Source organism: Lissotriton vulgaris, chromosome 1_1 (genome assembly GCF_964263255.1).
Source record: "Lissotriton vulgaris chromosome 1_1, aLisVul1.2, whole genome shotgun sequence".
NCBI lineage: Eukaryota > Metazoa > Chordata > Amphibia > Caudata > Salamandridae > Lissotriton > Lissotriton vulgaris.
Window position 1 is genome coordinate 1,634,891,594 of NC_141685.1, and position 13,524 is coordinate 1,634,905,117.

General features: G+C 44.1%; 1 protein-coding gene across 1 annotated transcript in view; it reads right to left on the reverse strand.

Moving 5' to 3' along the window:
- The window catches only part of KCP (kielin cysteine rich BMP regulator), a 694,272-nt gene that overhangs the window by 291,063 nt on the left and 389,685 nt on the right, over positions 1–13,524 (reverse strand). The window contains exons 28-29 of the mRNA XM_086918865.1: positions 1,875–2,027; positions 548–654 (exon numbers count right to left, since the gene is read on the reverse strand). Coding sequence (XP_086774991.1) covers positions 548–654; positions 1,875–2,027 — 260 coding nt within the window. The remainder of the gene's footprint in view (positions 1–547; positions 655–1,874; positions 2,028–13,524) is intronic.

Consider the following 13,524-nt stretch of genomic DNA (forward strand, 5'->3'; position numbering starts at 1 on the left):
AAAACCTGGCTGTTGTGGTGTCTGTCAGGCCTAAGACCCTGTGCTTAGCTGACCAGAGTTCTACAGATGCAGCATGCTCTTGGTGGATTAGTACAGCCGTGGGGCTCACTCGAGGTTCACTCTGCTCTGACTTTCCAAGTAACTTCCAGTTGCTCACTTTATTCAAACTATGTACTTCCTGTGGGCTAATGTCAGATGCAGTCGGTTCACATTGCACCAGTTCCTCTCACTACCCTTCCCCCAGTTGCTCGATCCAGTTGCAATTAGATATCACTGGGCCAGGCTTGATTGGTTTCCGGCACAGAGTACACTGGCTGAGTCAATATTCCTCTTCTCCCCCATGACCGGCAGCATATGCAGCCTGCTACCTGCTATATCAACACTTCCCAGCTGAAGGCTACAGGTTTAGTCTGCCCTCACTGGGTCAGGCCTTCCCTGGGTTGGTTGATGGACTTCCGATTTAACCTTCCCTCTGTGGGTTAGTGCCCCCATGAATATAGCTCCAGCTAAGGTCTGGCTTTAGTCTATAGCTCTCTCTAGCACGTACCTTGCACCTGCAGTTCTGGCAGGGTTCGTCAGGATCGATGAATTCCTGCCCATCAACATAGATGCGTTGGTTGTAGGTGCACTTGTCGCAGTTTGGGCAGCAGTCACCTGTGAAGAGGCAAATGGGTAGGCTGAGGTCTTGGAAACACTGTATTAATAATGAGTACTAAAGGCTAAACGTCGTTTAGGGAATATGTGGAGCTGGTCGAAGGATACTGTGCAATCTTATACAGGTCTAAATAGAACAAAGCTGATCTTTCTCTTAGAACTCGAGATTCTGCACTTTAGCTATACTCTTTTACATGTGCATACCTGTACCACAAAACTGGAGGGAAACAGAGGCTCTTCAAGGTTTGTACACAGTCACAGATTTGTTTTCCTTTAATTATTCTTCAAAGATTATGTCAACATGAAGGTTTGACAACATACTAGTCGCTTCTTCAGGGTCAAATCACTGTGACATACTCTACACCTTGTATCATTATTTCAAGAATAGCAATAATAGCTGCTTCTTAAGACCGTTTTTTTAAAAATATAATATTCAAAATAACATATAGTACAAAAACGTTATACAGCATAGTAGCCTCGGTGATTCAAAATGTGCTCTATACACTTCACAGGAGTTTCAATTTCACGGCATGGCAACCGCAACTGGGAGTAACGGCGTTCAGACATGTATAACGTTTTTGTACAATACATTGTCTGGAAGATAATATTTTTTAAACGGCCTTAAGAAGCACTTATTTGTACCATTCTTGCATGATACAAGATATAGAGTATGTAAATGTGGTTTGGCGTGAAGAAGCAAATTCTATATCATGAATCACATATTAGCCCTTCAGGTTAATACAATCTTTCAAGAATAGTTTTTTTTAAATGTTACTGCGACTCAGTTTTCAAATTTGATTGACTATAGACCTCAAAATCAAGTCTATTTTTCATACCTGTAACACAGCTTTTTAGTAAATAGTATAAGTGTAACAAAATTAAGAGAAACTGTGCAAATGAATTTTCCCATTCCAGACTTTTCTAAAGAAGCATTTGCCCTGCAAGTCTCTAATTGTCCAGAAGTTACTGTGAGGAATGAAGTATGAGAGCTGCTTGGATATACTCGTCACACATGCCATTTTGCATCAAGAGTTACTGATAAGAATGGTGCAAGAGTGCTGCCTGTGCAAAATGTATTTTCTTCCTTCAGAACTCACTGAAAGGAATAGTTGAAGGATGCAGGCAAGGGAGTGACTTTCCCTCATGTTTAAGAATCACTATTAAGAATGGTGCAGGCGCATGCAATGCTTGTGATGGAGTATCCCATAGTTATTACCTACCATTGGTTTGGGTGGGGTGCAGGCAAGCAATGGGTGGGCATTGCGTTGCTCCACAGATGGTGTCCCCGTTTACACAGGCACAGGTACTGCATGGTTCTCCATCCGGCTCCCACGCTACCCCTTCATCGAACTCTGTCCCATCCAGCACACAGACTGCTCCAGATAAGAACAAAGCATTACATCAATACAAATATAATGCAATACAGTCTTTTGTCCAAAGGTGTCCATCAATGATAAGGTACAATGATAATCAACCAAACCTAATTCCCTGCACAGGCCATTCTAGGAGAAACAGGTTAATAGCATTTAGAACATTTTCTGCACCAGGTTTTATGATTCCCAGCGGATCCACTAGCATTTCAACTAGACGTTTGTGAAAGGCAATTGCTAATGGCATGCACTGTGAAAGATGTAGGGATTAAGGGTGATGCTGAATATTGCACAACCTCTTACAGAGGTATGGCTGTGCCAATGGAGGGATATAGGGCTCATGCTGATCTCCATGCTGCACAATGGCTCTACCACATATCCAACAATGTGTTGCTAACCATCATGGTAAAGCACAAATGATTGAGAACATGTTGTGGCAATGCACGCCTTTAGTCACACTTTCCTGACAGGTGACTATGCTACAGAAAGCATAAAAATCACGGTTTTACTTGGCAGCATGTATTAATAGCATAGTCTACAGTTACTCAACTATAGGTTTCTAGTTCATTTGCTAGCTCAATTCAAAAATTATCTTTTGTTTTGCAAAGTGCCACACATATTTTCACACCCCCTCCCTATCTCGATAATCTACATTGCTAATATTACAGTCCCACACATCCAAAGTTTGGAGCACAACAGTCACTAGAAATAGCACATTGTGGAGGGTGTACATACTTAAACTTCAGGCACCCATCAACAATACTCACCCAATCATAGCCTACTATCGCCAAGTGGCTCGCTGGGCACACTGTAGTCCAATTCATTGACCCTGCCTCCATTAGCCTATTTTCGTCACAGGGTTAAATGCATGACTACTAATAAACATATAAACGGTATCACCTTGATTATGCTGCTCACCTCCTTCGTGCATCCTGCCACCAACATGCCCAAACCAGAGATCACAAATCGTGGTGCAGTGAAAGACTCTGCACTATGACCCATCACCGCAAGCAAAAAGAACAGATGATGATTGGAATGTTGAACAAATCAAACATTCCCATGGGGAGCAGGTTGAAGACTGATTTGCATATGGTTGGGTACAAACTGGAATGGCATGGAAAACAAAAGAACGATGAATTTAAACCAGATCTGTGACTGGGGGTGAACCTTTGATTTGTTCAGCATTCCGTCCATGATCTGTTGTGTGCATCACCGGCAAGCAACATTGTAGGGAGGGAAGACTGGAGTACTCAAAGACAAATTCAGCTCCATTTGACTGCTGTCTCTTCAGGCAGCTGTAAGCTACCTTATCAAGAGAAGGACCACACTTTTTGCACTATGTAGACATCTCAACAATTACTTTGAACTAGTTGATATCATGGCAGCAAAGATAATCAGCCTTTGAAAGCCAAGTTTCCCTGGTGACACTGTTGGCAAATGCATTTGGAGATCAACATAGCTGGTCCATCATTTAACTGACAACACCTTTCACAACCTAATGCTTGGAATATGAAAACAGATTTACTATGGATAGCATTTACTGCATCTGTGCAAGACTATACTCAGCCACCCAGCAATACCTCTCCTCCCCTGCTTGGGCACAGGAATAGCAGATCACACAGCACAAGAAAAGCTGTATTTTGTTCTATAGGAAAGTGGGTTATCAGTAGGTTGGGGTATTTACCGTCAGCTAATCATAATACCACAATCACTAACAGGTTTGGTAAACTCTCAGCATATTAATCCTTGCTCAACCCTAGGTATCTTAGCAAATGAGCAGTTAGGCTTAATTTAGGAGACAGGTATATGTAAAGCATTTAATACCACCAAAACAATATATTAGTAAACGACACAACACAATAAAAATCCCAAACCACTTTATTAAAATAGAGAATATCTTCATCTTTAAAATGACAGCAAAATTACAACAATCTAATGTACGATACCAGAGATAAGATTTTTTAAAGATTAAATCAAAAATTATGCATTCTAGCAACAACAAGCATTTGCAATGCAATAGGTCTCGCATTATTAAAGATTGACCTATTGGTGTTGCATTATTTAACAATGCCAATAGCTCAAACTTTAATAATGCGAGACCTATTGCATTGCAAATGATTGTTTTCCTTCTTATTGCTGAGACTCCTAGTTGGATGGAATTACCGGTCTGGCAAAGTAGCTCTGCGGAGGAGTTTTCCATTTCATGCGGACCAGATTAAAGGCCATAAGGAGCAACAGCAGCACCCAGACCTTGAAAGCAGTTCTTACTCTCTGCTCCCTGTTATAATTTGTTAAATCATTTGTGTTAAACAATAATACTTTCACCAAATAAAAAGATATCTGCGTTTTATCTGCACAGTAGATGCAAAAAAAATCATATATGGCACATTTCCAATTCGGAGTACGTAAATAGGGGACAATTGAAAAGTTAGTACATCTATTATAAAGTTTGTCAGGAGCATGCACAGAAGTAAAGGCTTTACTGTGCTTATTTTGGCAAAACATACAGTGCAACATTGATATTAACGCAGTACGACGCATCTATCAGAGACAAATTGACTCATGGGGCACCACATTTTCTAACCACTGTTCGTGACTGACCCGCATTGATTTAAAAATACACTTCACATGACACCAATGAATAGCACTGGCCACGAAAGACATTAACAAGTGACAGATTAGTTACATTTGGAGTAAAATCCACCAACAAATAGTGTTGTCTTTACAAAACAAACACGTTCTGCTTCCTTCGCTCGTTTAAGCGGAACACTTGTCATCTAAGGTTGCATGAACAATTTGGGAACTCCCTTAAGTGATAAAATAAGTATCATGAATTCACAGTTGATTAATTAAACTGCAAAAAATGCGTTAGGAGAGAAACAGCTTTGCCAATGTATTCCTAATCTCCTGCCATGGATGTCTCAAAAAAGCATTTGGCCCGTCTTCAAATTTTCTAGAATGGCATATGCTTCCATATATCATCGGAGTGTTGAAAAGCATGCCTCAGGTTCATCCTCAAGGGTATACATGATTTAAACACGGCGCTCGTCCTCGCTCCTGTTCATATTTCGGGGTAGGGTGCAGGTGGTTCAAATTTAGAGGCGGCCTGCTGAGTTTAGCTGGCGCCAGAGCTCGTTTTGGCAATGTTTGTTTACCAGTCACACACGCATCCATTTTGAGGAGCTGCACGAGCCCCATGCAGCCGGCCCCGGGTGCTGCGCAGATGCAAATGAGCGGCACGTTCTTAGAGCGGGAGATGTGCGTGGTTTTGAGGCAGTCATCCCTGCCTAATGCGGCTGTCAGGTGTGTCACAAGCAACAGATGCTTGTTTGACAAAGGACCTTTTTATTCTGGCTAATTAAGCAGTTGGACACACCCGCCTGTTCCCGACTCTGCTTTGTACAGCCAGCACTAGCTGAATCATGCGAGGCTGCAGCTAAATAGGCCACACTTTGAAAGAAGGCTAATTAACCCCTAGGAGAAGGAAGGCAATACTGCACAGGCCCAGCTGCTGAATGAGACAAGATTATCATTTCCCTAAAGTTGATGGGCAAAACCTAGGCGCAGCAACGGTGTTACGGAGCAAGCATGCTCGACTGTGATTTCTGAAGATTATTTAATACCCTCGCAGTCACAGCAGGGCTCCTTCTGACATCTACAATTTACATACCGAACAAAACGGTTTAATACTCTGACCTAATCAATTACCGTATTTAAAAAACTGTTCAAACATGCCAGCTCAGAATAAAAAAAATCGAGAATGAGACAATCGAGGGGGAATGAGACATACACTGGAGAGAGAAAACCGGTCCGAAGGAAGAGTGACTCGTACCTGAAACAAAGAAGGACGCTGATCGGAGTGATAGTGAGACATATCAGGCAGAAAGAACGCGTCAAGATCTGAAAGAGCAAGAAGACAGCTTGTGGTGCGCACGCACCACAGAGGAGCGGTGGAGAAGGGAGCGCGTCAGGAGGCGAACACGCGCTGCTGCCTGTGCTGGCCACCAGTGGGAATGGGCAGAGCAAAGGCAGGGCATTGTCCCTCCTTTGCCCAATTGCGTGCTGTATTTATTGAAAAAAGGCACGCGAACGCCAATTACAGCAGCCGAAAGCAAAACCACACGCACAAGCGTGTGGTTAGCTTTCTAAAGCCCTTTCAAGAGGTCTCGCGCTGCACGAGCACTGCTGCGCACTGCAACGCTAGGCACGAGACCTAAATAGCTTAAAGCATCACTCATAGTTATCTAGTTGCGCTGAATCGGGACAAAGGAAATGTTTTGGGTCGACCACAATGGAGTACGGATCGAATAGGCTGAGGGCTAGGTCCCAGTCAAATGTTTACATTTGGATTTCTGGCCAGATTTGGATTTCAGCGGAATGGTTACTCCATCACAACAGTGACGGATATCCTATCTGCCGAAATATAAATCCCATAGGATAATGTGGGAGCTATATTTCAGCAGACGGGATATCTGCCACCGTTGTGACAGTGTAACCCATCCGTGAAATCTAAATCAGGCCCTTAGTCTTTTTCTTGGAGTTTTTCTCTCGATGACGAGTCCTCTGGTTCCTCGGATCCAGAGTTCGATTCCATAACGGCAACCTGCTGCAGCACGATGCCTCAGTGAGTCCCTGGAAGTCTTTTTCAGAGCTCCCGAGCTTTCAGCAGGACAAACCAGTGAGGCGAGTCAATGACAGCTGCTTGACTCTCGGTGTCGAGCCAGTCTCCTCCAGGAGCTTTTCTGCAAAACTGTGCAGAAAGTTTCCAAACCTTGTTGGTTCTTAGTACCTTTGGGGAAAATACATGTTCACTAGCTTGTGCCAAGGGTTCAGAGCCTTGTATTGCCTCTTGGGGGCTATGACTCATTTTCCCACAATGCACCTGCACAGTCCATGAAAATTCCAGTTGCATCTGGTCAGCTGAGCTGATCCTCTCTTTAGTTTGGCATGAGGCTTCTTTCAGCTCTGTAATACCTGCTGCTGGTCGGGGAGTCCACTCCTTTTTCTTTAATTCAAACACTGTCCTTTCTTGGTTGAGGCTTGTGAGTGCAGCAGGTGCAGTCCTGCTGAGTGCAAACCTTCTGGTGTACAGTCCAAGGAGTCCAGCAGGGCACTCCTTCTTCTTCAAATTATTCCAGGCAGTGTTCTAAGAAACTTCGGCATCTCTTCCATATTTATCCTACCTTCTGGGCTGGCAGGAGGGGGGCACCCTAACTAATAGGGGTAAAGCTACCTTCCTTTGCTATGATACGACAGCTTCCTGCAAAGTGTGGCATATTTTCAACCGAGAATGCACTATTCTCCCAAAAATCAAAATGGAGAAAAATCTCTCCTTGATGCGTGTGTCTGTTTAACCCAACCAAAAGGTGTGGCTAACTAGGTGACTACACTCCCCTTCATGTCCCTCTCCTAATCTAATTGGGGGGGGGGGGGGGCTCCCATCTGGCTAGTGATCAAAGAAGTTGGGTCTAGCATCTTGTGACATCTGTTCTCCTGCCTTTGAAGTCCAGCTTATCTCCCCAGCTCCTTCGTCTCCCTGGCTTTTCCAGGAAACAAATCTCCTCCCACCAAATGTCCCTATGTTGCAGTCCCAGACCTCTTTACACCTACTCAGGAAGCAGATTGGCTCAGGCTGTCAAAGGCTTACCAATCAGAAGAGGCTGCTATAGGGCTGTTTCAGGTAACTTCAGGATAGTACATTCTAAAACTACTTTCCCGTAATAGTTATATTAAATCCAACTGTGGCAAGTTGTTGGATTTAATGAGACCATTAATGTAATACTTTGAATGGTATTGTTATTAACTCCAATGCAAAGATAGACTTTATTAAATTCCCCAGTTAGCCTATGGTACTAGCAGCACAACAATAGAGATCTCGCCTATGCAAGAGCTATTGGGTTTGTCAATATGCTTTAGTCATGTTGTACACCAGCGTGGTTGCTGTTCAGAATGGCTAAAAGTTAGTGGGGTAAAGGAGAGTGAACTGTCAAAGTGGAGTAAAGTGGGATGTTGTGGAGTGGCTTGAATTGGCTTGAGCTGAGTGGCGTAGAATGAAGTGGAGTGGTGTGGAGTGTTGTGGAATGTTGTGGAAGAAGTCGAGTTGTTATGTATTATTTTAGGACCCTATTGTAATTTTCCCGATTCATGCCCTTATATAGGTATAAATCACCATATCCTTTTATAGGCATAGAAATCATAACCATATTTAGGCATAGCTCATGCAGTCCAAATACGGCAGGGCTACTTCCACTAGTTCCAAAACTCTACAGTGATTTCTTTGAAAACTCGGCTTCAGCAGCTAGGGACTATCCCTTGCTCGAGAACTAACGTCCAAGAACTCATGGAGTTTTCAAAGAACTGAGACTCTTTGATGACGTTATTATGTCCACCTTTACGTCAAACTCGGCACCTTCAAGGTATAAATATGCCCACACTTGCCTTAGCAAACACAGGGTGGTTTGGAGCAGTTCGACTATCTACTTGCCCGACGCATCCTGCTACAGCAAGTGCCGAAGGAAGCCGACCCTCCAGCAGACGCACTGAGAGAGACACTGTCTTTTCTCCTGCCGAGAAATCCATCTCCAGTGTTTCCAAGTTACCCTTGCGGGTTGTTAGGAAATCGAGTCCCGAGACTGACCTTCTCCTTTCTAAACTAAGGTACGGAGCTGATTAGACCCTAAGAGAAATCTTGGACAGATTCTTGGCAAAAGAATACTACATTTATGCTACACCTCACTTACTTCTTCCCTCGTACTAAGCCTAGGTTAGGTACACCGGGGTAGGCGTATTTTAGAAGCACCAGTTGAGTACTTTTAGCCTCTGTTGTATTTTTCTATGGTTTAGGAACCATACAATGCTCTTACAGTATTATTTTATTCTACTTTTTATACTGTATGCGTTATATTTTACAACCAGTTTTACGATTGTAGCAGTTCATTTCTTATGCTTGAGAAAGAAAACTGTTCAATAAATCCTTTTATTGAAAACGCCCGTCTATCTATTTCTCTGCAACTCTGGTGAAACGAAGCATGCACGATTGACTGAGTGAAATATATATCTATTGTTTCCACGACTCTAAAGATCAGTTTTATCTTAGGGAAATAAAGTTGTCATGTTTATGCAGTTGTCAGAAACGAATCCCTTCTTGTGAATTCGAGAAAGTTTCTAGTGACCTCTGAGCTAGCTGGCACTCACAATTAAGTCTAAAATATTCGATAGAGACCCAGTCGACCTCAGTCCTACGTCTAAACTATAGGATATATTATTCTAATGCGCAGAGCCTATTGGGAATATAGGAACTACACTACAGAGTGTCATAGAGTGAACGGACTTAGAGTGGAGTAGAATTGAGTGGCGAAGAGTGGAGTAGAGTGTTGTAGAGTGGAGTGGCATAGAGTGACTTGGAGTGGTGTAGAGCAGAGTGGAGTGGCATAAAGGGTGTTGCTCAGAGTAGAGTGGAGCAGCGTAGAGCAGAGTAGGTTGCTGTAGAGTGGAGTGGCAGAGAGTGGAGTAGTGTAGGAGAGTGGAAAGGCATAGAGTGGAGCAGAGTGCTGAGAGTGGAGTGGCGTAGAGTAGAGTGAAGTGAAGTGGTATAGAGTGTCAGAGTGAGGTGGAGTGGTAAAGAGTAGAGGAGTGGAGTATAGTGGAGTAGTGTTGTAGAATAGAGTGAAGTGGCATGGAATAGCACAGAAGGAGTTGCGTAGAGTGTGGTAAAGTGGAGTAGGGTTGTAGAAAGGCATAGAGGGGAGTCAAGACCCTGTGCAGCTAATAGCAAATCAACCACGCAAAGTTGATGTTGCAAGAATTAATTTGTGTTGTACCGCGCAGTCGGTAGAACAAGAGGACGTCTGCCTCTGGGAGGTCCTATTAGCTATTAGCTGCATAGGGGCTTGACTCCCCTCCTTCCTATTAAGCCTCCTGACCATCAGAGTCTCCTTCCAAATCAAGCCTTCGGACCACCGGAGCTCCTTGACCACACCAATGTGGGTCCTTGATGATATTTACAGACTTGTCCCCATCAGGCATCCACTATCCCCAATGCAGAACCCTACCAGGAATAGTTTCGCCACCTTAGGGTTCGCTGAATACTGCATGCTCACAACTCTGTCCTGATGAAGATCTCTAATTTTGAGATCGAAACAACGTCAACCCTTTTAAAACTTAATTCCTTTATTCTTAAAAATGTGTTGTAAGGAGTTTTGCTCATGTTGTCAATGCGATGTATGTTTTTAAATAAATGTCTTTCACTCACAGCATCACGTTACTTTTCACTATTTTGTGAGCACTGGATCTATAATCCGTTTGTTATGATAAAGTGAATATTGTTAAATAAATGAACCGCCTTACCATTTTTACCTGTGTCCCTTCCTACATTTATCTAGAGAAGTGCCTTATGCCATAGGCTATTTGATTATACTTTTGTTTTCTTGAGATTATATATCTCCTCTGGGACCAATTGGCCTTGTATAAACCATTGCTTTTTAGCAAAACTATAAAGTACAGTGGTTCAGAGCAGGATAGAGAGGCTTAGCATGCAGTGGCGTAGAGTGTTGCAGAGTAGGGTATAGTGGAGTAGAGTGCAGTAGTGCAGAGTAGTTGGCATAAGTGCAATGGTGTAGAATAGTTTGCTTAGAGTGCAGTGGCGTAGAGTAAAGTGGTGCTGAGTGCACTGGCGTAGAGTGCAGTGGTTTAGAGTAGAGTGGTGCAAAGGGGAACTTCACTCTACTTCAATCTACCCCGCTCAATCCAACCCTTAAGCCCCACCCCACTCCCATCTACCCCACTCTACCCCAATGTACTGCACTCCACTCAAATCTACCCCACTCTGCTCCAATCTACCCCAGTCTACCCCAAGCCACTCCAATCAACGCCAATCTAGCCTATTGAACCACACTTCATGTACCCCAATCCAAACCACTCCACTCCAATCTACCTGACTCTACTCCAATGCACCCCACTACACTCCAATCTACCCCAGTCCAATTTACCCTACTCCACTCCAAACCCCACTGCAGTCTATACAACCACTCTCCACTCAAATCTTTACCGCTCCATTCTACTCCACCACGAACTAAACCACTCCAATCTACCACAATCTGCCTCACTCCAATCCACCCAATCTATCCCACGCCACTCCAATCTACTTCACTCCAACCTGCCACACTCCCCTCAAACATACCCCGTTCCACTACAATCTAACCCACTCCTCCCCAATCCACCCCACTCCAATCTACCCCACCCCACTCCACCTCAATCAACCCTACACCAATCTATCCCTGCCCAATCTACCTGACTCCATTCAACCCAGCTCCAATCGACTCCACTCCATTCCAATCAACCATAATCTACCTCAATTGTCTCTACTCCACCCCACCCTATTGCAATCTAACCCATCCACTCTACCCCACTCCAATCCAACCAACTCCACTCCAGTCTACCCCACTCCAATCATCTCTGTGCAATCCACCCCAGTCCAATCCAATCTATTCTACTCGAATCCACTCAATCTACACCACTCCACTCCACTCCAATCTATTCCACTCTGCCCCAATCTATCTCACTCCAATCTTGACTCCACTCCAATGTATCCAACTTCACCCAACCCCAATCCCCCCACTCCACTCTATCCTAATGCCCCACTCCAGTCTACCCACTCGAATCCACTGTATCTACCTCACTCTTCTCTACCTCAATCTACTACACTCCATTCCACTCTACCCAATCTACCCCATTCCACTTCACTCAAAAATACCATTTGCAACCCAAATCTACCTCACTCCAGTCCAATCTAACCCACTACGTCCCACTCCAATCCACCCACTACACCCCAAAATACCCTACTCCAATCTACCCAATCCAATCCACCCACTCCAATCTACTCCACTCCACTCTACCCCAATCTGCTCACTCCCATCTACCCCACTTCAATCTTCTCCACCCGTCCAAATCTACCCCCACCACTCTATCCAACTCTACTCAAATCTACTCCACTCCAATATACCCCACTCCACTCCAAACTACCCCAATCTACACCACTCCAATATACTCCACTTCAATCGACCCTACCATAATACACCAATCTAACCCACTCCACTATACCCCACCCCACGCCACCCTAATCTAACCCACTTCACTCCTATCTACCCCACTCCACTCTATCCTAATGCCCCACTCCAGTCTACCCACTCTAATCCACTGTATCTACCTCACTCTTCTCTACCTCAATCTACTGCACTCCATTCCACGCTACCCAATCTACCCCATTCCACTTCACTCCAAAATACCATTTGCAACCCAAATCTACCTCACTCCAGTCCAATCTAACCCACTAGGCCCACTCCAATCCACCCACTATACCCCAAACTACCCTACTCCAATCTACCCCATCCAATCCACCCCACTCCAATCTACTCCACTCTACCCCAATCTGCTTCACTCCCATCTACCCCACTTCAATCTTCTCCACCCATCCAAATCTACCCCCACCACTCTATCCAACTCCACTCAAATCTACTCCACTCCAATCTACCCCACATCACTCCAAACTACCCCAATCTACACCACTCCAATCTACTCCACTCCAATTGACCCTACCATAATACACCAATCTAACCCACTCCACTATACCCCACCCCACCCTAATCTACCCCACTTCACTCCTATCTACCCCACTCCTATCTATACCACTACACTCCAATCTACCCCAATATATTCCACTCAACTCTACCCCAATCTACCCCACTTCGATCTACCCCACTCCACTTCAATTAGTCTCACCCCAATCTACCCCAATGCAATCTAACCCACTCCATTCTAATCTACCCCATGCCAATCTACCCCAATGTACCCCCATTCTATCCACTCTACCCCACTCCAATCTACCCCACCACATCCCAATCTACCCAACATCACCCCAACCTAGCCCACTCCCCCCAATCTACCCCACTCCATTCTCACCCAATCTACCCCACTTCAGACTACCCCAATCTACAGCCACTCCATTTGATTCTCCCCAACTAAAATCCACCCAATCTACCCCACTCAATTCAATTCAATTTATAATCTTTATTCGGTTCTTAAAAAGACACCATAAAAGCACAGATACAAAATACACACATAAAAAGCTTTTAGTGTAACACATAAATAAATCACTAAATACGGGAGTCCTTGATTAAAATGTTCGTGCAATTTAACTCATCATGGGAACAGGCAAATGTCAATGGTCAATTTTCTCTAGTATTTCTTAGTCTTATCGCTACACGAATAAAATTTATGGTGCAAAAGAGGGTATATGCGTCCTCTGCTTCCTGTAGGAATCTCAGAGCCGTTCTCGCATGTTTAGGTTTTATGTCTTTCAGAATCCCAACCAGGAACTTGCGTCTAGGCATAGTATAAAATGGACACAATAGGACAAAATGAAGGGTATCCTGCGGAGAACTGTGATCTGCCTTTCCTGAAGCCGTATTGCATTTCTGAGAGGATTTGGTGTTCCTCGGCCCAA